Source organism: Aulonocara stuartgranti (assembly GCF_965226115.1).
Source record: "Aulonocara stuartgranti genome assembly, chromosome: 9".
In the NCBI taxonomy this organism is placed as follows: domain Eukaryota; kingdom Metazoa; phylum Chordata; class Actinopteri; order Cichliformes; family Cichlidae; genus Aulonocara; species Aulonocara stuartgranti.
The window spans coordinates 24,132,631-24,160,336 of record NC_138960.1 but is presented as its reverse complement, the minus strand read 5'-3'; the positions used below and the strand labels follow the sequence as shown (position 1 = coordinate 24,160,336).

General features: G+C 38.0%; 2 protein-coding genes and 1 long non-coding RNA gene across 6 annotated transcripts in view; 2 read left to right on the top strand and 1 right to left on the bottom strand.

Moving 5' to 3' along the window:
• The first annotated feature begins 1,110 nt into the window (after positions 1-1,110).
• Positions 1,111-8,089, top strand: LOC309713776 (phospholipid scramblase 1). Of its 2 annotated transcripts, none has more exons than XM_082545621.1 (7): positions 1,111-1,183; positions 1,830-1,923; positions 4,248-4,290; positions 4,385-4,605; positions 4,778-4,939; positions 5,448-5,609; positions 6,002-8,089. In XM_082545621.1, exons 2-7 carry the CDS (start codon positions 1,855-1,857, stop codon positions 6,029-6,031), a joined length of 687 nt encoding a protein of 228 aa, XP_082401747.1. In that variant the 5' UTR covers positions 1,111-1,183; positions 1,830-1,854; the 3' UTR covers positions 6,032-8,089. The 2 variants fall into 2 exon arrangements, with proteins under 2 accessions (XP_082401747.1, XP_082401746.1); XM_082545620.1 differs by lacking the exon at positions 1,111-1,183 and adding an exon at positions 1,205-1,574.
• LOC309713777 lies at positions 1,938-17,260 on the bottom strand. Of its 2 annotated transcripts, none has more exons than XR_014278669.1 (3): positions 17,104-17,260; positions 14,788-14,918; positions 1,938-3,752 (listed from the first exon to the last, which is right to left on the bottom strand). It is a non-coding gene; the product is annotated as an uncharacterized lncRNA (long non-coding RNA). The 2 variants fall into 2 exon arrangements; XR_014278670.1 differs by having other exon boundaries at positions 14,788-14,915.
• Positions 17,261-18,360: 1,100 nt separating this feature from the next.
• The window catches only part of plod2 (procollagen-lysine, 2-oxoglutarate 5-dioxygenase 2), a 36,540-nt gene continuing 27,194 nt past the window's right edge, over positions 18,361-27,706 (top strand). The window contains exon 1 of one of the 2 annotated variants that reach the window (XM_082546677.1): positions 18,361-18,861. In XM_082546677.1, the coding sequence (XP_082402803.1) occupies positions 18,762-18,861 (100 nt within the window). In that variant the 5' untranslated portion in view covers positions 18,361-18,761. The remainder of the gene's footprint in view (positions 18,862-27,706) is intronic. The other variant, XM_082546676.1, reaches the window with a different exon arrangement.

Genomic DNA, 27,706 nt, shown 5'->3' with positions numbered 1-27,706 from the left:
AATGTTTTTCAAAATAGAAGGAGTTAAGCCAAAGACAGATAATCAGGGTATTAATGCCAAATGAGTGAGTTTAAAGCCAGATATACTGCAGGGTACTTACCCTTAAGGAAACAATCTTAATAAATGCCATCAATGCTTAGGAGGCAGCATATGGTCTTAACATCTGAAAGTCCTCTGGACATTGCACTATTAACTTTATTATCAAACAACAATTGCATCATAGCACTAAAACACAGGAAGACACAAAAATAACATCTGAGAGCTTAATCAAAGCACATAAACAAGGGATTGTAAAAAAAAAAAAAAAACGTTCTGTAGTAGAAATCACTGTGTGAGATCAGGTCTGATAAACTGTTGTGACTGATTATATTTTGTCTGCATTCAAAAAAAGTTTGACCTTTACGATGCAAAGAAATTAACATATATGACCAAGATCCGGAAAGGCTGTTGTATTTTTTTTTTTTTAAATATAATATGGATTGAGGCAAAGTAGAAAACTGTCATGTTACTCTTACAAATCAAATATTTACATCTGGGGGGGGGGGGGATTGCTTTTTGCGTTTTGCTAAAGACGGAAGAAACTATCGGCTTGTTATCAGCAGGCAGTTCAAAAGCACACATATGCGATGTGATTACCATACATGGCAAGGGTTGCTTTCTATGAAGGCACCATTAATATTGGTGTAAATAACCTAACTGCTCGAATTTATTGTAGACTGCTTTGTAAAATCCACAACAAGATGCACAGGTAACAGGATATACTTGAAACCGTTTCACAGAGTTGCGTTTCCTCGTATTTATGGTGACATCAAGAGGATGGAAAAAGAAAATACCAGGAAAACCGATATGCTGCTAACGTGTGCATAATGAATGAATAAATTAAATAGCATTAATTATTAATGTTTGCTTTTTCAATTATACTTATCTATTTTTGGTTTGCTTTTGCTTTTGTGTAATGCAAACGCTCTAATCGTGCAAGTTATTCCTTTTTTTATTTTGCTCTATTTTGTTCAGTTCTACTCAAATCTATTTGCTTCTGCTGAGTTCATTTCTATACTCTCATATCGCCATTGGTGCATGAAGATGGGAAGTACAACCACGTCGACCAATGAGATTCGAGTTTTATTCCATTGGTTTGGTTCCGGAGTGGCCCGTTATTATTTTAAGTAGCAGGTTAAAATCGGTGAGTATTTTTTGTCCCTCTTGTAACATCTGGGTGTCTCGCGTCTAGTTAGCACTGCGGAGGGCGTGTAGAGACACTTTCGTGTTGATTGTAGCGCGTCGCTTTGAACGACTGGCTCTGTCTGAATCCCAAAGTAGGCAGATCGGGGTGCGCTCTCTGCACCAGCTGACGAAACATTCACGGGTAGTAAACATATTTAACGCGATCGGTCACATAAATCTGCGCTGACTCGTTCTGCTTGCTTGAATACGGTTAGTGTGGCTCACACGGGCTTTAGGCCCGCAGTCTTATGTGTAAACAAACGGACTAAGAGGATTTCTCCAGCTGGTGTCTCCCCGTCAGAAGCTCGTCACTTCCAGAACCAACCAAGAATGTCTGTGTCGCCCACCATGTAGGTCTGCAGCCGCTCCCCCACGCTCTGGACTATAACTACATCGCTGTTGGTTAACAAAAAGCATATACTGGACCTTAGAGAGCACAACGATGCCCCCAGGCTCTTCTATCGACCTCAAAATACTAGATAGATGTCGAAAATATACGGATCGTTGTCCATTTGCTTCGGTTTAGCAGCATTTGTTCACGACTGTGATTATACATAAGCAGAAGATGGCGCCATTTCTCAGTTTTAAACACTTTTCATCAACAGGTCTCATCAACTCCCTCTGGACGGTATGAACATGTATGCTGTGCCCAGCCCGGGAATACCAGGCTGTCCCCCAGGATTAGAGTACCTGACGCAGGTTGGTAAAGTACAAGTGACTCTAAATGGAGCAATCTGCATAGCCAAAAGTCTAAATTGATGCTCAAGGCCAGACATAATGAGCAATATTACCTTCCTTCTGGTTCCTAATATTAAATAGCCACCTGACACAGCAGAAAATCACATAGCAGTGAAAACTATGGAAACATACCCTGACTTACTCATCCTTTGTGACTACATAGATTAAAATGCTGTGTAGCATTGACAATATTTCCTCTAAATTAAATAGCTTAAATTGAATGCTTAACCAAACTGACGTAACTAACAACCCTACATATAATGATCACCACTGATGTTCACACAGGCATTCAGACATGTCACAGTAGGAGAGTGTGAAAAATTAAAGAAAAAGTGACTGAATTCTGTGCAAGCTACACTTGTTACACTTGTTGTTAATAGTGACACTTTTGCTTGCTGTGATAAGTCAACATCTGCCCTGTGAATAAGCTCTGTTGGAAAGAGTTGCTAGTTAGTTGAAGCCACCAGTCTTTTTCTTCATTCCTTGCAGCTTTAGGTCCATTCATTAAAGTTGAGAAGAACATAATGAAGTCCATGGTAAAAGTATATTGATCCACTTAAAATAAAGTGAGATGCTCTGCATGTGTTTATTCCAGAGGGTAAGTTGTTATAATTAGTAAAAGATGTGAGACCAGGCTGTTCTGATCCAATCAAAGGCTGTCTTTCAGAACAAAAAAAAATCAAGTCATCAGAGATAGATTGGTACTCATATGCTAGACTGTTTGTTCCCACTGCTTTGCTCAGCTTCTAGAGCTCCATTTAAAGTTTGACAAATTTGAACAGTGACAAAACTTGTCTAGATTAACTGGCTAGCAAAAGTTTGTAGATGAGGCAGTGGCTCTCACATCCTTACTCTGCTGCCATAGCAACAACTCTTTTCTCTGATCCCTCTGGCCTCGCCTGCGCCTCATTGCCTTCATCCTTTTTTTGTTTTAGAAAAAGCTTCTTACGTTCCAGCTTAGTTACCACCAGAGGCCAAAAGTGACAAACACAGTAATGGGAACGCTCCCTCTGTCTCTTCTGGCCTCGCTCTCATAAAATGAGTGTGTGCCAAGTGATTTGAAGTTTATCTGCTGCTTGAATGACCCAAAGAGGGGAGAAAAATACCCTACTACCATTTTTGATAAGAGTTATCATAATTCGGGGGGAATGTATTGATCCAGGGCTATAATTCTTCTATTCTATTGATTATTTCTATCTGAGATCCAGGGCTACTCATTAAAACAATGAACTATAAAAATAACAGTGAAACGAACTGTTTCACTGTTATTTTTATAGTGCCAAATCACATCAACAGTTGAGTCAAGGCAATTTAATAGTAAAGTAAAAACCCTAAAATAGTGAAGAGAACTCCCCCAAAATAACACAACCCCCTATAAGCAATCACCTGGCAACAGCAGGAAGAAAAACTCCTTTTAATAGGAAGAAACCTCTGGCAGAACCAGGCAGGGTCAGATGTAGAAACGTTTTCTTAGAGTTGCATGAGGGTGGCATGGAAATCAGATTAGGTGGCAAAATCAAAGCCATTTCTTTACACATATGCAGGTGTTACCTTCTATGATATGTACTATATATGGATAAATACATTAAATGCAGTAAGTATACACATGTTTCATATAAACATAATCTGTATCTTTCTTAGACCAATAAGTATACAATCCAGAAAAGTACACAACATGACATGGATCAGTTAGAAATTTCTTCACTCTTCTTATTAGAAATAATCAAATTGTCCATCCATCCATCCATCTTCATCCGCTTTGTCCGGGGCCAGGTCGCGGGGGCAGCAGCCTAAGCAAATAATCAAATTGTTACACGCCTAAATTTACACAAAACGTCAAAAATGTGCCGTGGGTTGCTTCTGACAACAAGAAACAAAGCCATTTTGGTTTAGGGGCTGAACCATTTTTAATGAGGGGGGGAGATTATACAGTATATTTCATTTTAGAATTGATATTCAATGCTAATTGAAGCTAGGCTCAAAGTGTTAATGATAGATTATTTTAATAAACAACTGTCATATGCAAATCTTGGGTGGTACTAGAGGTGGGAAAAGATTATTTTAGGGTGGCACATGCCACCCCAGGCCACCACAGTAGATCCGCCCCTGGAACCAGGCTCAGGGAGGGGGGGCTGTTTCCTGTGACTGGGTGGCAGTGAGGAGAGGGAGAAATAATACAGCACCTGTTATTTATGTTTATGCCAGCATATATAACACTACGCCACCAACAGCTGCTCCTCTCAAGTGTTACATAAAAAAATAACATTGCTTATGTGGTTTTCTAGGTAGATCAGCTGCTCATCAAACAGAAAGTTGAGTTGATTGAAGGTATAGTACGTAAATAGTTTACTACATGCATATTTTAAGGATGTCTTTAGCGACAGTTGTTCAGTGTTTTTTTTTTTTTTTTAAATCCATGCAGCTCTTATTGGTTTTGAAAGCAATAATAAGTATGAAGTTCGTAATGTCATGGGCCAGAACGTCTTCTACGCTGTCGAGGAGAACGACTGTCTGAGTCGACAGTGTTGCGGTCCCCTGCGCTCCTTCACCATCCACATCCTTGACAATTTTGGACAAGAAATCATCACTGTCACCAGACCACTTAAGTGCATGTCATGCTTCTTCCCTTGTTGTCTACAAGAGGTGAGAGTAACTACGTTTAGAGACATCCTCTTTGTATATGTTAAATTACAGTATTTCCCTTTGATCACCAAATCACTCATTGTTTACACCTTGCACCACATCTGTGATTTTTACATGTATTTTTTAAAAGCTGACTAGAAATGAAACTGTTCTTTAATAACGCTTCATTCAGCTGGAGGTGCAGGCTCCCCCCGGCAACACAGTGGGCTATGTGATACAACAGTGGCATCCCTTCTCCCCTAAATTTATTGTTGCTAACGAACACAACGAACCTGTACTGAAAATTCATGGGCCTTTCTGCGGATGGAGCTGCCTTCCAGATGTTGACTTTGAGGTGGGTTTACCCAAACACAGAGAAATCTGTGAAATTTGTGAAAACACAACATGACATGGTTACATTCACACCCACTGGACATTATTTTTTTAAAGGAAGCCTCCTCGTGCTCTGAAGCGAGAAATGTGTTTCCAGTAACACAAGCCCATGGCTTGAATGAAGCCACTGCACAGGGCATGCTCTTGTGTGGCATAGTGTAGGCTTTGTTCCATGGCTCAGCTAGTTTTATTAGATTGAGCTGTGAAGGGGATTTGGGTCAGTGATACAGGCCTTTTGCCAGATCCAAAGAAAGGGTAACTGAAGCATGATATTACCATCCCCTAGCTGCTTTGAACTCATTATGGAGCGTACAAATCTCAGATTTCAGTGGCAGCGGGCAAAAAACAAAATCGAATTCTGAGCTGTTCGATGATCCTGTTCCAGTAAAACCAAACAAGTCCAGGGAATGACCTTTACGCTAATGCAACACATGTGCACAATCTGTTTTCTTATGCAACTCTTTCCACAGATTTTAACAATCGATGAAGTCAGCAAGATTGGGAAAATCAGTAAGCAGTGGACAGGGCTTCTTAGGGAGGCATTCACAGATTCAGACAACTTTGGTATCCAGTTTCCCATGGATCTGGATGTGAAAATCAAGGCTGTGATGATCGGCGCATGTTTTCTCATTGTAAGTTCAACCTTCACTTACCTTTTAATCAAAATGATTATATGATGTATTAACCTGTCATGTTAAGGCTTTGTAAAGGATATAATTTTAGAGTTCTTGAGCTGCAGATTAGGTGTAATTTTCAACACAGTCAACCAGCAGCTGACCGACTGACTTAATGTGTAACTTTGCCCTCATTTAGTGGGAAATGTGGTTTAGAATCACCTGAATTTCAACTAATAGAAAACAGAGTTTGCTAAATTCTTTCAATATGTTTTTACTTTTCTAGAAAATTGGCAGTACAAATTTTATATATGCTTTGGCTGATGCATTTTAACAGACGATTAAGCATTACATCGTTACATTTTTAAACATTTTTATGAACGCTTTCTTTTTCCTTATTTTGCATACAGGATTTCATGTTCTTTGAGTCAACTAACTAGGAGCCAAACCGCATTTCCTTGTACCTCTGCAAGAAGAACGAGGCCTCAAAGCCATGATGATTAGTCCCAAATGCCCTAACATCGAACAGCCTTCAAAGGAATAGTTTAAAGAAAGTACCAAATGGTACCTCAACGTCAACACTTTGCATGAACAAAGAAATAGAAGGTTTGTTTTAGTCTTAGCTGCTCAGGTTTGTTGCAAAATCATGTCATTGGGCTGAAAGTGCAAAATGCAGTTTTAGTTTAGCCAGTGTTCATGAAGATTTCATTATTATAATTATTATCTTGTAATTATTTAAAGGAAATGTTTTTTTTAATATATTTTTTGCTGTGTGTTTTACATTGTGACCATTAAGTCAATCTGGAACCCCGAAAAAACTTTGCTATTACTGCAAAATAACGTTTAGGGTAAAGATACATTTATATACAAGGAAACAAAAACGGAGCACAGTGGTGTAGGAAAAAATGGTTTGGTGTTAATATGATTAGTATGAAACCCTCATATGCAATTTGGTCACATTACAAGTAAAGATACTAATTTACTTAATCTACTCTGCTTGTATCTACTGTGTGAGAACTAAGGAACTCGTTTAATTCAGTTATCTGTAGTTCTGATATCCAGTGCCCTGTTTTTTATTGCTTTATGTTTTGGTCATTTGCCACACATAGCGATGTCTGTGCGCACTGCTTTGAACAAGTGTTTGTGTGTCTGTGAGCTATGATTGTACTTGTCTGTGAACAGAAGTTATAATACCATAAAATTTTTTTCCACAGTTTTTTTTTTTAAAGGAAAGGGTGGGTGGGAAGTAGAAAGGATGTGCTATAAGCTTGACATACTGTTCTTGTCTTCCCCACTAGAGGGAGCTAGATATTCATTTAAGAATAAGCAGCCCAGATGAACGATATAAATACTTGCTAATGTTATTAGTATCTGATGACATTGTATATTTTTTTGATAAACTCAGGTTGAAATGCATGCTACTACTGTATTACAGTGTTGGTCACTACTGGCTCTGGACGTTACACACCTGCACCTGATACTATGAACATAAAGCGTTCACTGGTTTGTTTTCTTAAATCATTTTGTACATTATATGATTTTAATATCCATATATTGCTTCCATTTTCTTTTATATTACATTTAATTTTGATTATGTTTACCTTTTACATTAATATCCTATATGACAGTTTTACATGTATCACAATATTGTAGTTTCCAGTACAATAGAGTAATATTTTGCAGAAAATGAACATTGGTACTCTTTCACCATACTTCAATTTAAAATTATAATACATATTAATTGTGGCAATCGGTGTGATTAGGGGTGGTATAAAGTATTGTAGCAAAGGCGTTATGTGTCAAACATTCTTTGTGAAATATTTTTTTCACCATGACTGTGTAATCTGTGACTTTACAAACCTGAAAAATTAGCCTCCATCATAAGCCATTTTTACATATTAATACTTAAGCTTTTATTTTTGTAAAAGTACTATATACTGCCAGTTGGAAGAGATAATATTACTGGTGTAAACTTACATTTTTTTTTGGTGTCCAGAGTGTTTTATTCTGCCTTTAATGTATTGACACTTGTTTTTAGAATAGCCATAAGTGGATATATTTCTCTCTTTATAAACATAATTTTTTAAACCCCTTAATTATGCGAAACCTAAATAAAAACTTAATAGATGTCTTTTATGAAGTCTGTTTTTTTTTCTTTGCATACAGTTGGTTAAGATAATACTCAGTTGAAATAAAATCCAATCCCATTCTCGCCACTAGCATGGGCCTTTCCTTTTCTTATAATACAGTAGTAGTATAAGATGCTGGTGCTAGATCCTCTGAAGGCTCTTTGATTGTGTTTAAACGCCAAAAAATTCAGCCAGAATGTGATCTTAAAAAAGGGAACTTTGCTATTTTCAGTCAGTTATATAACAAAAACAGTTAGAGTCCTTATTCTTCTACTTTTGCACTATTACTGTAAACTGATAAACTGTTTAGTCACGCAATGAATGGAAATGAGCTACGCTTAGATTGTGCAAATAGTCCATGGAAAAACATCAATAAAAAATAAAAAGAACCGTGATGTGTGATGTTCTTTTGATTTCAATACTAAAATGAGTAGAAACTGACCATTAACAACCACTGATAGTGAAAAAGTTCAACTTTAGTACTATGAATGAACTTCTTTGTTATAGTCATTTCAATATGTTTAATAACAATGCTCAGACCTTGTAAACGGTTATGTAAAGGCACTGTGCTTGGTAACCACCTTCATCTGGTCTTTCATCGGTTTCCTTAAAACATCTTTGTTAATGTTTCTGAATGTTGAATTTTTAATGGAAAAACCTGATCTGAGGTGCAGAATGAAGAGGGAAACGAAAACTATTCATTTTCTCCCTTCTGAAATAAGCTGCAAACCTTCATTGGATAAGTCCAAGTAATTCTCATTTACAACAGCCTTTTCAACAACAGCACCTTTTGTTATGACATTTATTCAATGGAAAAATTATCTGCTGTGAAAATACTCGTATCTTTTGATGAGCCTGGTGTTTATGAAAATTATCATTACTAAGTTATATTAAGAGCTTCCTTATAAGGTAACTATTTAAGGGCAAATTTCTCTTATATATAGGGTTTGTATTATACTTAAGGATATGTGTGAATCATGGCAAATATCAAGTTTCAGCTATTTTTGTGGTGCAGATGGTTTTCATGTTATATGGCAATATTTTCCGGAATACATGATGTCCTACTTCTCTGAGTGGTACAGATAATTAAGCTGTGGTTGGAAAATAGTGTGGAGGAGTGCACGTGGAGGAGGGAGGATGTGATTAAAAATAACACCTCATGCCATTTTTTCCTTTTTTTCTGATCATCAAATAAAATTCTTCTCATGACATAGGTATGGCAGTGGTTATATTTGCAGTAGTACTGAGGTGGATAGATGGTCAGATTGTTGTGGACGGGCGATGTCTATGATAGAGCAAGTCACATTTTCTGTATGTGCAAGTAAGCCTAGCTCTTCTAGGCTTCAAGTGACATCCATTCTTTTATTAAAGGGTTTATGAAAGGGCTGTAACACACACACAGATTCTAGATCTGACCAACCTTCTCAGCCGTGGGCAAAAGATGACAACCAATAAAATTCTAAAAGATAATTTATTAGTACACTGATCATAAAAGTGAAGGGACAAAATAGTCCAGTGTCCCACTTGCAAAAGGGATACAACACACAGTTCAAGCTATGCCACACTTCACTATGGTGACAACTTTAACAGGAAACAACAGTTGTCCTCCAAGACCCAACGCCCTGTAAGTAAAGGGCTGATAATCACTCTAGCCTCAGTAAACCAACTCTGCCTTTAGGCTGTGTCACATAGTAGGCACAGAGAAACAAAATATCACAGCATTGTATTGGGTATAAATAGACCAGAGTATCAGTACAATCAAATAAACTGCCTTCAATGAATCCAACCCCATAACAACCACTTGTTCACAGCAATTGTGACACACAAAAACCTCCCAAACTAGTGCCCAATACCCACAGCAAAGATGGAGATGAGTAAATATAGGCAATACTAGTCCACCATATTACAGGGGCATCACTATGGCAGCTCAGTATAAGCCAGTGTAAACAAGCCAAGTCAGTCTTTGTATATTAGAATGCTAACTTTAGCATTCTAACACAAATACATACAGTATAGCTACTATTAGCTGGTCTCCTGTTCATAAGGGATTGCTACAAGAATCAGGGATCAGGAATCCTTCATTGGTTTGGCAGATGTATAAACCAATACACTACAGAGACACTGTGACTGCACGATTATTTGACTTCATTAGTCTCTCACATTGTTGTGGAGAAATTTTGACCCACTCTTCTTTACAGTGTTGCTTCAGTTCATTGAACTTTACAGACATTTGTTTATGTACAGCTCTTACGGTACTGGCATGTTAATTAGGTTAAGGTCTGGACCTTTACTGGGCTATTTACTGGGCAACACCTTGATTCTTTTCTTTTTTAGTAATTCTGTAGATTTGTTGCTTTCTTGGCTATCATTGTCATGTTGCATAACTCAGTTTTGGCCAAGCTTTAGGTGTTAAACAGATGACCTCACATTTTATTCTAGAATACTTTGGTATACAGAGGAGTTCATGGTCACTTTAGTGACTTTAAGGTGACAGTTGGTATGAGCTGTGTTTGGTTTTCACCAAATGTGGCAGTGTGCATCAAACATCTCCAAATTGTTCCAGTGTTTAGCTTTGTTCAAAAGCAACTTTCCAAAGACATGTAATTTTTAGAGAGTGGAGGCTTTCTTCTGGCAACCCTTCCAGATAAACCATATTTGTTTAGTCTTTCTCCAATTGTGCTTAATGAACTTTTACATTTAATATGCTAACTGAGGCCTGTAGAGTCCAACGTGTAGCTCTGCAGTTTTTCGGAGTATTGTACAGTCTGAACTTGACGTGGATTTACTGGGATGTCTAGTCTTTGGAAGATTGTGGCACACACCTGAATGCTCCAGACCAGCAAACTGACAAAACATCTGCTTTTATAGATGTCCTCATACTTGGTCATCATCAAATTAATGAGGTATATTTGATTAGCAGCACACGGCTGCTAATTACCCTGTTAATTCCTATGGAAACAGAGAGTGTGTACCTAACTTTTTAAGTACATAACCTCACTAACATAACTAAATATAATCAATTTTTCTGACAACTGTAATTCTGTACTTAAACTTACCCTGGTTTTCAACCATGAAAAATGAGGAACAGTTTTTTGAGATTAACAATGTAGCGCTATGTAGATGCCTGCAAAAATGGTAACACACACAGCTAACATTTCACCACAGCTTGTTACAAATATTACCACCAGGTGTAAAACTGTCACCTTTGAACTCTTTGTGACCCCACATTTCAATCAACACCACTGGGAACTTTACTATCTGTTGTGAGGAGCAATCCCTTTATTGTTGCAAATTCAATTTAACAAGGATTTAGAAGACTTCCTTAGAAAAAAATCACTCTCCTTTGACATGTACTGTAAAAGAGCACACATTACAGAATTTACTGGAGTTGTTACTGCTGTTACTGCTATAAGCTATCATGTTTCCAAGGAACATTCCACATTTGTTAGGAATTACACATTCAGACCACACAGAATGACCTCACTGATGTCGGTGCGGCAATTTTGATGCCTGACATGTTCCAGACTGTGAAAAACATTCTGGAAAAACAACAATGTTTTGTGCAAAACATTTGAAACTTCATTATAATTAAACACATTTGCTTTCGATAACTGTGTAATATTTTGCAATACATATACTTAAAAATGACATAATTGGTTACACAAAAAATAAACATCTGTGAGTCAAACATATTTAATATACTACAACAGTGGTGGGTTAAGCAGACGTGTCGGTTCGGGAAACTAGATGGGCTGAATTATTTGTATTCCTGACTTGTGATTTACAACATTAAAAGGTTTTTGAAGTCAAGCTGTAGTTCAATATTGACGTTGCAATGAAAAAATACAAACTCAGATCAAAAAACATTTGTCAAACATTACAAAAATATAACCGTATTAATTCGAATGAAGTATTAACAATCTATACTTTTAAAACTGTATTTGCAGATTGTGATTTCCTTTGTTAGAAATCATAACTGTGATATGAAACAAATTTATTCTTCAGCTCTAGCAACAAGCCAGCATTATAGTAGTAATCGATTCACAAGTTTGGCTGATTATTTTATATTAACTGAACTGCTTGGTGTAATCACTCTGCATATTTGTTGAAAGATTTGTAAAAAGATGTTAAAATTCATTTTAACATCTGTTAGCATTTGTCATGCATGCAATAAGCATATCCTATTAGTATTGTGATAAATCGGCGAAACCCAAGCTGGAATAGAAAACACGTTTTCTCATTACATTTGCTGTTCTGCTCTGAGAATAAAATGGAACGCAGATTGCTCTGTGTTGCAGTGACTACAATTGTCTCCCAACAGTATACAGAGAGTGGAATTTCTGGTATCTGTATTTTAAACCCAGGGTGATAAACAAATGGCTGAAGCAACATCTGTGCAAATGGAGCCTAAGAAAACACTATATACCCACAAGGGTAGAAGAAAACAGATGTAAAGTATAAAATGGGGGATGGTTGTTTGCTTTTACACTGAAATAAGAAAGACTGGACTGGAGTCAGTTTAGACTGGACTGGAGTCAGTTTAGACTGCCCGTGCCTATGAAGGTAAGTGTATCAGAAACAGCTTGTTTACAAAAAAGATTTAGAAGCTGTTTTAATTTGTAAATAAAAAAAGAAAGAAAGATTTTTGACAAACTAGTCAAAAAATGAAACAGACATTTGTGTTTTAGAGAGATTTTTTTTTTTTTTTTTTTGCCGCCTGTCCCGTTTGGCTCTTTTGCCATCAGAATTGAGAGAGATTTTTTTAAGACCAACACTATAATACATGTATATACAGAGCTGTGGAAAAAGTATTTGCCTGCTTCTTGATTTCTTATTTCTTTGCAGATCTGTCACACTTAATGTTTCAGATCATCACACATATTGTAATATCAGACAAAGATGATTGAATGTTAGTGTCAGTTCTTATCCAAACCTACCTCACTCTGTGTGGAAAAGTAATTGCCCCATTGTTAAATCCTGAATTAAGTGTGGAAAGTCACACGAGAAAGTCAAATCTCAATCACTTGAGTAGAAACTGTCTGAGAAACTGAAGTAGGCTGAAAGATCTCAAAAGCAACAGATCATACCATGATCTAAATCAGGGGTGGGGCAACTTCAGGCCTCAAGGGCTGGTGTCCTGCAGGTTTCAGATATCACTCTGGGTCAACACACCTGAACAAATGATTAGTTTGTTACCAGGCCTCTGGAGAACTTCAAGACATGCCGAGGAGGTAATTTAGCCATTTGAATCAGCTGTGTTGGATCAAGGACACATTTAAAACCTGCAGGACACCGGCCCTCGAGGCCTGGAGTTCCCCACCCCTGATCTAAATAAATAAAGAACAAATGGGAAACAAAGTAACTGAAATCTATCCGCTTGTAAAGGGTTACAAAGATGTTTCTAAAGATTTGAGATGTCAGAAAACCATTATCCACAAATAGAAAACACTGAGGAAGGTTCCCAGGAGTGGCTAGCCTACCAAAATTACTCCAAGATCACCTCAACAGCTCATCCAAGAGGTCACAAAAGAACCCAGAACATACTGTAAAGAAGTGCATGCCTCATTTGTTTTAGTTAAAATCAGTCAAAGTTTTCATGATTTAACAATAAGAAAGAGACTGGGCAAAAATGTCATCCATGGATTACGAAAAGGGTTAGGGTGTAGAACTAACACAGCATTTCATTAAAAGAATATCAAACCAGCAGTGAAACACGGTGGTGGTAGTGTGATGGTCTCCTGCTTCTGCTGTAACTGGAACCATGAATTCTTCTCTGTACCAGAAAATCCTAAAGTCCAGTTATCGTTTCAAATCTTCAAGCTCAAGTACACTTGGATTATGCAACAGAATAATGATAAAAAAAAAACATAAGCAAGTCCACCATTAAATGGCTAAAAAAAGAAAACAAAATTAAGGTTTTGGAATGGCCTAGTCAAAGTTCAAACTTAAATCTGATTAGGATGCTTTGGCATAACATTAAAAAAAGCTATTCATGCTAAAAATCCTCTAGTGGGACTAAATTAAAACAATTCTGGAAAGATAAGGTGGCCAAAATTCCTCCACTGCGATGTTAAACACTTGTGCCAGTTATTGCAAACGCTTGATTGCAGTTGGCATATATAATCGGAGACATATCAGTACTAAATGTTAAAGCTAGGGAAGTGTCTGATTATACTCCCGATCCAGAAGTGGGACAGTGGGGATAGGCACTGTCTTGCTGAAACAGCCACAGGGTGCCGTACTGCTTCTACCTACTATTGAAGCTGGAAATCTAAAGACTAGAGCACAGTGGGAACAATAGTAAGCAGTATAAACATAATGAGCAAACCAAGTAAAAACAGGGCTGTTTAATATTTCGTAAAATTTATGACAAAACCACAACCCTTTGGTAGTTGATGACATCTTAAAATCTGTGGGAAAAAGGACCAAAATCCTACTCTACACTTTCTAAATTGTGAACTTAACCACACACCCAAGCTTCCCTTGTGACCACTGAGATATAGATGTCACATATCAGATGCACTGAACCAACTACTGTCAGTGAACAGAATCAAGGCAACAATTACTTGTCCTCCAAACTGCATTTGGAAAACCAAATTAGTAGGGTATGTACACATATTTATAGTGATGAGGTGGCACTATATTGGCAGGTTTACTACAAGGTTGAATCTTCTTTTCCTTAACCCACTTCTGGTACACATTTTGAGGCCTTGCGGTTCTAACTTTGCAGCCTACTGATGACATTCAAATGAAAGTCTGGAAAAAAGAGCTTATTATATGTGTCTCAAAACTCCAGCTTGTCCAGTAGAAATGGACATTCATAAGACTAGAACTCACATATATTTAAGAATTGCAAGAAACTATACACTTGATAAATACAAACTGCTGCCTCAAGTGGTTACAGTAAGCTGTGGCCTGTTTTCAGTAGATAAAAAGCCATCCACGTAAAGAGGGAATTAATCCATATCTAAACCCTTTCCCCTTGTGCAGCTAGACTCTGTGACTATAACAAATGTGCACGCTGTGCTATTTAAAGGTCTTTGGTCTAAGATTAAATGCAGTGTTACCTTCTAGCACTTCCTTCGAGGAATCCCTCAGCCACACCCTGGGCCAATGGAAGCCCTAAAATCCCATAAATGTGACCACAGGAGCCAGGCGATGACGTGGTGACGTACTGGGTGCTCGGGAAGATGACCTGCTGAAGTAAGAAAAATGAGTTTTACTCTTTCCATTGATCTGGACTAGTAATTACACTTTCTGTGAAGTGATCAAAGCATTGGGATAAAAATAAAACCCATTCTTTTACAATCACAGTGCAGTTGCGGGTTCTCATGAATGCTTTATGGGTTTCTGTTATATGTGACTCACCAGTGCAATTGCAAAACCATACCAGAAAAAGAGGGTTGTGTTAAAAATAGAGCACAAAGTAGAACAAAATCCAGGGCCAACTGACAGATAGTCAATATTCTGGTTTATATATTTCCTAAACTATTGCACTGACATGAATTAAATGAGTAATATATATTATTCTTTACATTTTATTCTCACTATTGTTTGTGTTAGTTACCAGTTAATGAGCAGTTTTGTCTTCAATTGTCCCTGTTTCTCTCATCTTTTTAAGCCATTTTTGCTGTTTTCTGTTCAGTATTGAGCATCTTCTTTGAGACCTGTCTCCCTAATGAATCATCTGTTTCTTCTTGCAGCTTGATTAAATTTAAGCAGCGCTTTTAAACCCACTGTCTCCACAACACTGCCAAAAATAGAGGATGGTCTGCTGTCGTCAGGGAGCTACAACACTATTTAGCCTTTTACTCACTTCAAGTGACAGTGAATGCTGGAGGCTTGTGTGTTCTTGTTTTCCACAAAAATGAGCTTAAATTAAAAGGCGGGCTTAAGAACACACCACCTGTGCTGCAGGAAACTTTCAAACAGCCGGCATTCCTTTTAAAGGTTGATAAACAGCTGTATTTAACCGTGTTGCCATCCAAAGTCTCCAAGTATCCCCTGATACGCAGGCAGATAGAGTGGGGATAATGAGGTCCAGGTGTGTCTTGTTGCAACGATGAGCTAATGGCGTCTCTGCCATTACCCCCGTCACCGCAGCCATCTCCCAGTTTCTGTACCCTGCACTTGCCCATTTTTGTGTAATTAAATGCAATTTTCTCACCCACACCACATACCCAATGTTTAAACTTGTCAACAGTGCTACTGCCACCACCGTGGACTCTTGACATGTCATTACTTCAATCTTCAGTGCAGACAAAACTCTATAGATGGCCTCCTGCTTTTTTTGCAGCTCTATGGTATGTCACATTTCCAATTACTGTCTCTGGCAGAAAATGAAATACCCTGTATGACTTCTGGACATTTTTGTCAGGGTGTAATCAAATCTAAAGAACATTACATTAGCTTTTTCAGATATCTAATGGATATTTAGTCAGTGAACTGAAGCAATGGTTGTAGCATATTCCTGTCACAAGCTTCCAAAATAAAACATTAGGTTTTGCACCACAAACACTTTTATTTTCCAGCTGCAGAGAGTTCCCTCACAAACCCACAGGGCAAAAATCCCTGTTATAAGTTATATGTTTGGTGCTGAGCTGTCAAATTGCTTTAATCCTTCTTTTGGCTGTGAATGATTGGACTGAAATTTTTGCAAAAGTGCAAAAGCAAGGGTTGTTCTACTGTTATAACTTGGTCTGCGTTAGTTTGAGTTTCCGAATAGGAGGAATCTCTGTTGTTGAAAGTATTTCTATTCAAGACAGACAGCAAGATTTAAAGGGGTAATTTTCTCATGACACTAATGACACACTAATTTCAACAAGCGTGCCTGCCCAGTGCTTGCTATAGTGTCAGTTACACACTGACTTACCAAAAAAGAAGAAATGAAAAACAAAAACAAGAGAACAGCTGAAATCAAAGTCAAACATCCAATACCAACTTTCTGGCATGACTCTACATTTTATAGTTCTATCAGGGCCTCACTGGAAAGAAGTAATAAAGGTTCTCACTCTAAATTTAAAACCACGATTCTGGTGATGTCATTAAGCAAAACAATCTTCTGGCAGTGATTACAACAGCCATGCAAAGTGTTTACCAGGAAGAAATGGTCTGAGCTGGGGGACAAGTCTGTTACTCTTAATAATGAACCAGGGACACAAATCACAGAAGGCATTAGTTTCAGTGTCAACTAAAACACAAGGAAACACAAATACAATGTGACAGTTAATGAAAGCCAGATTTATCATCTGGTTTCTGCTTTCTCCTTCATTTCTTCTTGTTGAGGGCATACAGCAGCTCTAACATGTGTAGTATTGCATAGCTGCTTCATATATGTCGATCGGCTCGATTATGTTACAGGATTCCCTACTGTATATCATCACCTGGATGAGGATCTGCATTTGATGGGACCAGTTGGTCCTTGGGAGGATGGTCTACTCAACCAACAGGACATATACATGAAATGATCCATAGCCAGGAAGATCGCATGGGATTCCAGCAACAACCGGCTGCTGTCCGTGCTGCCATCAGGGAGCCTGCAGCCTGCCAAGACAGAAAGGACGAAGAGCTTTTATCCTACTCGTAGCTGGACTGTCACATAAGCTGCGCATTCTAACTGTATAAGTTTACATGTCTAATCGTATATGTATTCAACTCAAGCTTGTGCTATAATACCAAATTATTTACACTCAATTATAAGGATTATTTAACTATTCAAGTAAGTAAAAAGGAAAAACTTTCTCATACTGTAATTTCTCTAATGGAAAAAAACTGATGGCCAAACAGTCTCCTTCAGGATTTTGCTTTTCTGGTAGAGTGCAGAATTCCTGGTTTCATCACTTATGGCAAGCAGCAAAGCAGCTTCAGCCACACTGCTACCACCATGTCTGATTGTTCTCATGTTAATTTTATGAAATGTGGTATTAGTTTTATGACAAATCTAATTGGACTCAAACCCCCCAAAAATTAATCTTTTGTCTTTTCACTCCACGGGATATTTTCTCAAAAGCCTTGGGGATCATCAAGAGTTTTCTTTTGGGAAATATGAGATGAGCCTTTGTGTTCTTTTTAATCACAGTGGTTTTGGCTTTGAAACTCTCCCTGTGGATGTTGTTTTTGGCCAGTCTATTTCTTATTACTGAATCATAATAACTGACCTCAACAGAGGTCAGTTATTTAGACATTGTTCTGTGTTTTTCTCCCGAAAAATGTGGTTAATCACTGTTAAATAATTTAAAATAAGCATCAGATAAGTCTGTATAGCATTTTTTCCCTTGAATATTGAAATAATGATGCAAACAAACAAACAGCTTTGTCTGGTTTTCTTTGTCTAATGATATCCTAATAATGTATTATTATTTTTGTTTTTTGACCATCTGAAACGTCTAAGTGTGAGAAATATGCAAGAAAGTAAGAAAGAAAACAAGAAGTTGAGATAATAAATAATAAATAAATAAAATAAGTAAAACTTATTTTTTATTATAGTTATAAAGGAAAGTAATTTCTGGAAACGGACTTTTATATATATATATATTTTTTTACACTAATGAACTGTTTCAACTTCCCTGCAGAAGGGGAGCAGTATTGGTCAACCAGATGCCATGTGCTCAGGGGGGAGGGGACAGTTAACAGCCGACGGGGTGCGGGGTTCAAATACAGCTGCGCTTACTCACACTTTTCGCGTAGGACGTCCCTGTGCCAGGGGTGAATGAATACCGTTATCTTTTCCTCTGCACCGTCTCACTTCATAGGCTTTACCGGGAACTCAAGCTGCAGCTGCAATTAAGGAACCACGCCTGTTGCTATTTAATTTCCCTGAATTGTAGCACTTATACGACAGCTCCCTAGAGCTAAAAGAATAGTTACAGGCTCCCAACCAGAAATCACACTACTCGTTGATTTTTTTTCCTAAATCCTCCCTTATTAATTGTATTATCGCGAGAGCCAATAGTACGAGCCTCCTGGGCTGATCTTGACCACTGCTGCCGGGCTGGGAGTTAATATCCCAGCTCTCTGACCTGGAGCACGCACTATAGCAGAGATGGAATACCTCATGGTTTTAGTGATTTCATCCTCGATCAAGTTTGCAACTTCTGTCTTGTCCAATGATGTTCCTCAAGCCCCTGTGCCAATTCCTAAAGGTAAGAAACGATTAAAAAAACAAAACAAAAACTTTCACTTCTTGTTTAGATACTGGCAAATATGGCTACTTTGACACCGCCACTGGCTACATCACATTTTACTGAGTTTACATGTTGCTGTATTTTCCTGCGTCTGAGTTGTCATGCCAACTGTGCAAATACGAAGTTGTGTAGGATATTTTTCTGGCTGTAATTTCCGGTTACATGATGTCTACATGAGACGCAGGTTGCCTGCCTGCGGCTCCCTGTGTGGGAAAGTGAATATGTCTAGCGCGACATATGTCGGAACGTAAAATTACATGATGTTGCTTGACAGAAGAGTCGTCTGCGGTTTCTCACAATCCTGTTTTTATTTGTTTGGCTGCACACAGCGCTGGCTTTTCATAAAGATGTCAGGCTGTAAATTTCACTGCGAGAAATAACTAACCAATTGCGGGCGAGTCTTTGATGATTTCACTAGTTTCCCCTTACTCTGCATTAAGACTAAACATTCAAATCGTTATTGACTCAACCTAGATCCTAGTGAAATCCCCGAGGATATCATTTTATTTATTAATTTATTTATTATACAGAAAACAAGCAATTGTGTGATTGAGATACAGAGAAACGCCTGTAAACGTGTTATAATTTAAGGTTTATGGAACAGAGCCAAACACTGCTCAGATCTTGAGACAGGCTTTATTCTGATGTAAAGGGCTAAGCTCCTTGAAGCAAATCGTGTCACATTTTTATTGACTTTGGGAGGGGGAAATCCACCCTCTGCTAACACGTAGCTGTCGTTAAACTGCTCTAAATTACCCTCATATTATTCCCGTTTAGCATGACTTCTTCCATAGTCACAGAGCACCTTGTAAAACCTATAGACAACATAAGCAGATGTTGTGGCTTGTGTTTTAGTTAAATCTGGAAATCTGATTCTTTTCAAATGATGCCTCTGGGATCATTTGAAAAGCTGGGAGATTTGACTATCAGGACACAACAGCTGCTTTCAGTCTCTACAGGCTTGTTTTGTCATCTGCTCTGGACTAACCAAGCGCCTTCCACACAGTAGCCACATTAACTTTACGAGGGATATAATGTTTTATTGTGAAAGCCTTCGATCACTAAACTGATGCAATATGTTGGCTAAATTTGTGACAGAGAGCAAACTTTCAAAAACCATGACTAATATTAAAATTGAACCCGTAAACTGTAAACTCTACATATAAAGTCATTTAAAATGAGAGCACTGGACATTTCATTTTACACATTGTATATAAAGGTGGTGCTTACTAAAGTGATTAAATGAAAAGAACTAGGAGGGAATTCAAAGCTGTTTTAGTTTTGGGTAGTTCTACGTTAAAGATTCAGTACATGGTAGTGGATGATTGCAAGACTTTCTTTTAAGCATCTGAAGAACATCAGAAAAGTATAAAGTAACTCCATTTGGGGGCAATTAAGTGTTTAATACACAGTCACCCATTTCCAGGCATGCATTAGATGGAAGAAAAGGCCATGAGAAACATTTGTTCTGCTTGGCATCAACTCGATGAGTATTTTGCAGAAAGGCAACATTTCCAGAGAAACACCTTGGTAGTTGTGTGTTTGCCAGGTGGACATAAATATGTTTCATTAGAACAACTTCAAATCACATGCTGCTATGAAAGAACAAGGTGTCACCACTGTTTAAGTAAAAGTAGAAATGGTAGCTAATAAGGCACCAATGAAAGGACCCTAAGTCCCTAGGTGTTCGTTAAACACTGGTTGTAGCACAAGATGCAAACGGTGTGATTTAGCACTGAAAAGGGTTCAGTAGAAGAGGAGGAATTTACAGCTCTGCCCATTTCTCACCAGTGTGCACCTGGCCACTCATGGTGAACAACGGACATGGCTGTTTGGTTTGTCCGTTTTGGAAAGTTACAAAAATTGGGGCTGCGTAGACCCCCACTGTCCAGCAGTCTGAAAGAAGCCTTTCACTTATGTCTGAATGACTGTGTGAACTTCGGACGGAGCATTGGATTCAATATGCAGGTCTTGCTAATCCAAGTTTGAATAGTTTGCTGCAACACATAGTTTAAAATAACCAGCCCACTGTTAACCTCTGACAGGCATCCTATCAGAACTAGTATCATTTAATATGACGCAATGCCTGAAGTTTAATAGTAAATGCTGGCTAGGTTAAAGGCTATTTCTCATGGCTTGTACTCTGTCCCCCTATTCCATGGATAATGCATCTCTCAGCCTTTTCCCAGACATCATTGACGTGTCAACAGGCAGCATTTTATAGAGAAGAAAAGGAAACCCCACCTAAGGTTGTCCATGCCTTATATACTGTATAATAGCGCTCTCTATTGCCTGTAATTCCAGTCTAACAAACTTAACAAACCTTGTTGCCAAGCCAAGGTTGTAATCATGCCTTAGAACGTTTTCACTATGTCACCACAAGGTTGGTTTCGTGCCTTCTTTATGCCAAATATGTGTTGTGTTGTCTGCTTTTTTGCATTGCCTTGTTTTCTCTCTGCTGTTTCCCAGGGATTTTATGTTAACTTGTAAATGTATAGATACATGAAAACTGCAAGAAGCACAGTTCTCAAGGAGAACTGAAAGTCAATGACACTTTAAAAATGTCGAAACACTCCCTATTGTACAAATAATCAATTATTTTAAGTCATTTTAAATGGCTTTCTGGGAATCAAGCAGCTGTTGATCTTTGACAAAAGACATGCTGGCTGAACCTTATATTGATGCAGCTGAAAAGACTGAAAAGGCAGTACTTTTCAGACTCCTGCATATTCGTCAAAATTTCAGGACTCATTTAGATTGTAGTAATATTGGCCAGAATGTCAAAAATACTGAGGCTGGAAAATTTACCTTCACTTGCCAACAAGTTAGACATTGGGGCCAGTTTGCAGACTTTGCCTCTGAAAGTCATTAATGCATTTATAGTAGAGAGAAAAACAACAAAACTTTTTTAGTTATTATTTATTTATGCTACAAAGTCAGAGACATGCTCATGTGCATTCCTGCTGTTCTGCAAAATTAAACAAAACTGAAAAGATCAAGGTGTAACATGAACAATGAGACAGTACATTAAGTTTTGATTTGTACTTCATAAAACTGCAGGATAAGTCATTAGTCCGGGTGAAGGATGTGCTCATCAAGTGCCTTTTGTAGTTGATTATAATGTTGGTTTAAGTAATTGATACACAACAAAACCAATTTTAAAAAAGAAAAAATCAAAAGTAAAGCCATGTTTGTGCTATTTAATGAGGCAGTGATTCAGTTTATATGAGTAATCATTGATTCTTGTTAAAATAAATTTCATAGCTGAGAAGAAGCCAACCCATGCTCTTAGGGACCCGCTCATTGTTTGCCTTAAACAAATCATTTCATTCCCTTTCCAGGTGCAGCAAAAGAAGCAAATTTAATGTCCGTTTTTCTCTCTGAAAACTGTGTGACAGTTCTGACAAATGAGAGGAGAGAATCAATATAATTATGATATAAGGGTGAATTCTTCTGTTAGAAATTACTTGGGACTCTGTGTTGTTGGTTTATTACAAATTATTCCTCTATGCAAACCTGAAATCTATGTGTAACCGCTGATATATATATGTGTAGAAGAACATAAAATATTATTTGCCCATCAAATCCTGAGCCATCATTGGTAATGAAGTCACTGTTACGTTGCCAGAAAACTAAATGTTCACATCTTTTGGTTTTTCTGCAGTACGTACAACTAATTGAATTTATGCACTGTTAGAAAACCTTGCTATGAGGGCATCTCTGAAGAAATATTTCAAGCACAGTTCATTGGCTTTGCCACTGATGATGCTGAAGGCATGATGGGCCGACACTCCTCATTGAAAAAAATCGCCAAGATGACTATTATTTATTGAAACATTTAGAGTACTTAGAACTTGTGGTCCATAATGCTGGAAAACACGTTACAGATTAATTTTCACATGTTTCTTAACTCTTAAAAGTTTGAAGTTCTGCTGGCGACCCCTCCTTCTCAGGTCAGATATTTACAGATTTGGGTAAAAAGAAAGACTCAATCACTGTAAAAACTACTATCCAGGAAAGTAGGAGAAAATCTGAAATCAAAGCAAGTATTTTCTTAGGAATCTACTGCAGTGTTATGTTAATTCTTTTTTTAAACTAAAAGCATTTTATACTGTTGCATTTTAACATTACGGTATGTCTTATTAAAATACTGAAGTTAAATGGCACAACTACTCAAGTGGAGATGGGATGTAATCCTGGCATGTTTGCATTGTTGTGTTGGCTGTGAGTGTCTCAAACAAATTGTCAGACTGAGAATTGTGCATGTTAATTTAACACTAAACCTAACACGTTGCAACAGTAAGACATTAGTCTAACACACATATACAGTCCTGTTAACAGCTTTATTTTGACATATGGCGATTAATTGGAGGCCTTCCGCAATCTGATTGAGTGATTGAGTGAGTCCGAGTTGGACCAAGACAGATTGCCTTGCACTGAGCTTGCAGAGGTTGAGGATTTTGCATCCTCAACCTCTGGACAACCAGCTGGTTGTAATCAGTCTAAAACAGCAAAAAATTAAAAAAAAAAAACTGAAAATCAGCCCAATCACTTACACATTTGTCCTGGTTGCACAAAGGCTGACATTCAATTTCTACTCTAATGTGATTGAGACCTAAGTTGTGTTTGTTATTCCTTATACAGCAATTCAGCACAGAATACATTAGCATATTGATTGAGTGCTTAACCTGTGAGTGCATAATGTTGAACTGGACTATGTGTTCCTTTCATTACTGAAAGTCTATAGTATAACCAGCTTTTTGGCAGAAGAGAAAATTACTGTCCATACTGTCACAGCATGACAAAACCTAAATGACAGATTAGCTTTTTTTCTAGTTTTTATTTGTTTGTGTAAGGAAAGGTAATGAGCTATTCCTGATTCAAAATGATGTGTGACGAGACTACGAAAATTGTTTCCTGGCCCACTGTTGGTGACATCATGCCACATCATACGCCTGAAGTGCCTGTGGTTTGAAATGTGTAATTGAAAACACAGCCGTTTCTGTGGATGCCCTCCGTGGCTCTTGTGTTATGGAAATAGTGTGTTTTATCAGTTATGGTGACTCTGGTAGTCACTAAAAAATAAACTCTTTATTTTAGTTGTAGACAACAAAAACAAGACTTGTTTCATCAATTCTGTAAGCAAAAAGGTTTACTAATGCCTTGCCTATCCCAAGGCTACACACAGGTCCTCGTGTCTGCAAGCTCCAGGTTTAATGCATGAAAAGTAAAACTTCTGTGCGTAAGCCTCTTTGTGGTCACATTAAAATTCTAAATCTTCCAAAGCTGGAAAAAGCCTTACAAAATAGCTGTGGGCTGGGTAGTATGCTTTATGTGTATCTGAAAACTTAGAGATGAAGGGATGTAAATGTCAGGGATTAACAGTTTAAGAGTTCATTCATTTTTGTGTACATGTATTCTTCTTATATTGTACACATTCATATGGTCATCATTTTCTAATTTTTATCAGTGCCAAGTTATCAGTATCAATATACACAAGTCATAAAGCTTCAGAAATACCCTACTCTCTCACATTTTAAACAAAGGTTTTGAAATGTCCAGTCAAGATTGGGTTTGAGCTTTTTCTTCAAGTCCTCTGTCCCTTCAATGTGTTAAACCAAATTTACTAGCCTTCTGAAGGAGACTGACTAACGCTGTGTGGCATTGTTAATAATGTGGGTGAGTTAAATAACCAAGTTTGCATTGATATTCAGATCAACACCTTTCTCATTCCAGCTGCGGCCCGGTATCTCAGCTGGGATGCTGGCTGATTGCAGATTCTTGTGATGGCTGAATTTGAATAATTTCGGTAACTTTGGCAACTGATACAAGTGATGAAATATTCATTCATCAGAAGCTGAAGTATACATTCTTCCAGGGTTGGAGTTAGCTTTGCAGGACACAAGAAAATACAACAACCTCGTTATCTTCTATCTGAAAATTCTTAATAACGCTGAGGAATGTCATGGTAGACAAAGATAAGCACTGTTTGCAATGATTAACGCCAAGAACACCTGGCATAGCTTCGTCACTTCCCAGCACCAGTATGGCCTCTGGAGCTAATCTTCCTTCATGCACTCAAAACAAAGCTTCCTCCAAGCATGTCTCAGCACATTTTTGAAGCATGCCAAAAGTAGTCTTCTATGTTAAAACTTGGTTGGGTCCTTAAAACAGTGTTGTTATATTTTGTTGCTAAACCAACCTTGCTTCTCCAACTTGCCTTAGGAAAAATGTGCTTTGGCCAGCCAAATGATTCTCCATTGTACTTTTCTTTTATATAGTTATATTTTCAGCAGCATTACCTTTAAAAGAGAGATAATTGTATGTGAAGGACTTGTTACTTTAAGTAACACAATGAAGGGTTTCAGCTATACAAAGTGCTAGTATAAATCAGCGTTAAGGTTCTGGTTATGCACGAGGAGCAAAGCCATACATTAAGAGGAATCTTTAGAAATCCATTATACTCAGTTTCTTAACATGTTCCATATACTCAGAAATGCAGGAAGTCAACACAAACCTTAATTAAATTTAAATTTACATCACAGACTGGCTTTTCAGGAGTTTCTGCAAGAATATCTGAAAGTTCACTATGAAATCCTTGCATGAAAATCTAAATGACCTCTGGATGAGGTTATAAGAATTCCCTTTCTAGCTCAGTAGGTCTCTTGTTCTTGCCATCATGCTCTGGTTAATATGGACCAATTCCAGCAGACTGTGAATGAGGCCGATTGTTTCTCGTTGACATGAACAGCGTCCTCAAGCCAGTAAATGCAGATAAAATAAGTGTAGGTCATTGACTGCAATATTTGCGAAGTATCTTTACTTACTTGACCAAAATAGAACTAAGGCTTGTGTTCACTGGCCAGGACCATCTCATCAAAAAGAATCCTGTTATCCTTATGTGCAGGCCAGGGCACATTCCCACGATACCCCTTTCCTTTCTGCAAGAAATGCTTACTTAAGCCTAGCCCCAGCCAGTGAGTCAGAACTTTTGCTCATCCAAGTGTGAAAGTTTACCTAGACGGCTGAGCCCCATGTGGTGCAGAGGAAAAGTGCAAAGGAAAGACCACTTGGCGTCCATGCCTTTTTTGGAGAAGAGTTTCAGCAGCACTGTATGAGCTACATTCCTCTCCTCCTGTGGGCTGTTCATACACTACTGACAAGAGAACACGCTGTGTTTACCCTGACTAGACACTAAAACTCTAAAATCACAGCTGTATGAAAACCTCCTTTATAAGTGTTACCATCTGCCGCTCAATTATGCTTCATTATGGGTGTGATTATGGTGTTTGCATAAAAACACATCAAAGGACTGCTGGTCAGTTGCCCTAAGTTTCAAAATTAGTGTTAGACAAAAAAAACAAAGGAAGATGTGTATTTCTATTACCCTGAAAAAGTCCCTCGGATTAAGTCAAATAATGAAGGAAGTGCGTCTTCTATTAACACCCTAGCTCAGGGGTGTCCAACTCCAGGCCTCGAGGGCCGGTGTCCTGCAGGTTTTAGATGTGTCCTTGATCCAAATGCCAAATGACCTCCTCAACATGTCTTGAAGTTCTCCAGAGGCCTGATAATGAAGTAATCATTTGATTCAGGTGTGTTGACCCAGGGTGATATCTAAAACCTGCAGGACACCAGCTCTTGAGGCCTGGAGTTGGACACCCCTGCGCTAGCTCATCACCCAGTTATTTAGTTGGTCTAAACCAGGGGTAGGGAACTCCAGGCCTCGAGTGCCAGTGTCCTGCAGGTTTTAGATATCACCCTGGGTCAACACACCTGGATCATAGTTCATTCCCAGGCCTCTGGAGGACTTCAGGACATGTTGAGGAGGCCATTTGACATTTAAATCAGCTGTGTTGAATCAAGGACACATCTAAAACCTGCAGGACACCAGCACTCGAGGCCTGGAGTTGCCTACCCCTGGTCTAAACCAAGCCTATAGTAGCTATCATTATTATATTAAACATGAATAATATAGGTTATGAATGTTGCATAAAAGGATATTTATTTCTAAAAGAAAATGTAATATTTGGGGGAAACAAGTGAGATGGTATAGCTAGATTAGATGAATAATTTAACTATTTCTTTTCACTGTTATAATCTGTTTTAATTTAATAGTCTGTTATAATTTCATGGAGCCCTATCCTAGAAGCTTACACTAATCTAATATGACAGTGCTGTTGCTCCATTAAATAATGAAGAGTGAACAAGTCCTCTAAATGTAAAATAAATAGGCAGATTTACCTGGATTTCTGCATTAATTGGTAGCAAAATGTGGTCTGGTTTTAATCTTTGTCACAATAGCAGACCACATGCTAGTTAAACTAGGAACACATGAATGGCTTTACTTTTAATGTTTCTGTTGAGCACATTATATAATTACCCAAAATGCAGACTGGAAATGTGAACCCTTGAATTAGTAACTTGTTGAGACTCCTGAAGCAGCAATAGCCTCCATCAAACGTTCCCTGACAAATTGGCTTGGCCCATCAGTTTTCTGATGGAACTTTGGCTTGCATTTGAAGACAGTTTCACAAATTTCTAAGCAAAGTTAACATCAACAGTTCACATGAGGGCACTGAAACTCCTAGGGGATTGCCATAAATGTTTGAAAAAAAAAGAAACACTTGGAATGTAGGAAATAAAAGTGTATGTCTCATTTCTTTTAAATCAAAGGTGGTTTGCATTTCCAGGCTATACTTAAGTGGGAGCTTGCTTGTTGGGATGCACTCATGTGGTCTCCATGTTTATGACAGGAGTGAAGTATGTGGTTCCGAAAGGTCACGCCAGAGTCACAGAGGAGTAA

Excerpts from the sequence above, each read along its gene's own strand:
- LOC309713776 (XM_082545620.1), top strand. The coding sequence starts at position 1,555 with ATGTCTGTGTCGCCCACCAT. Across the intron at positions 1,575-1,829 it reads ATGTCTGTGTCGCCCACCAT|GTCTCATCAACTCCCTCTGG; the intron begins GTAGGTCTGCAG and ends TTTCATCAACAG. Across the intron at positions 4,291-4,384 it reads GAAAGTTGAGTTGATTGAAG|CTCTTATTGGTTTTGAAAGC; the intron begins GTATAGTACGTA and ends AAATCCATGCAG.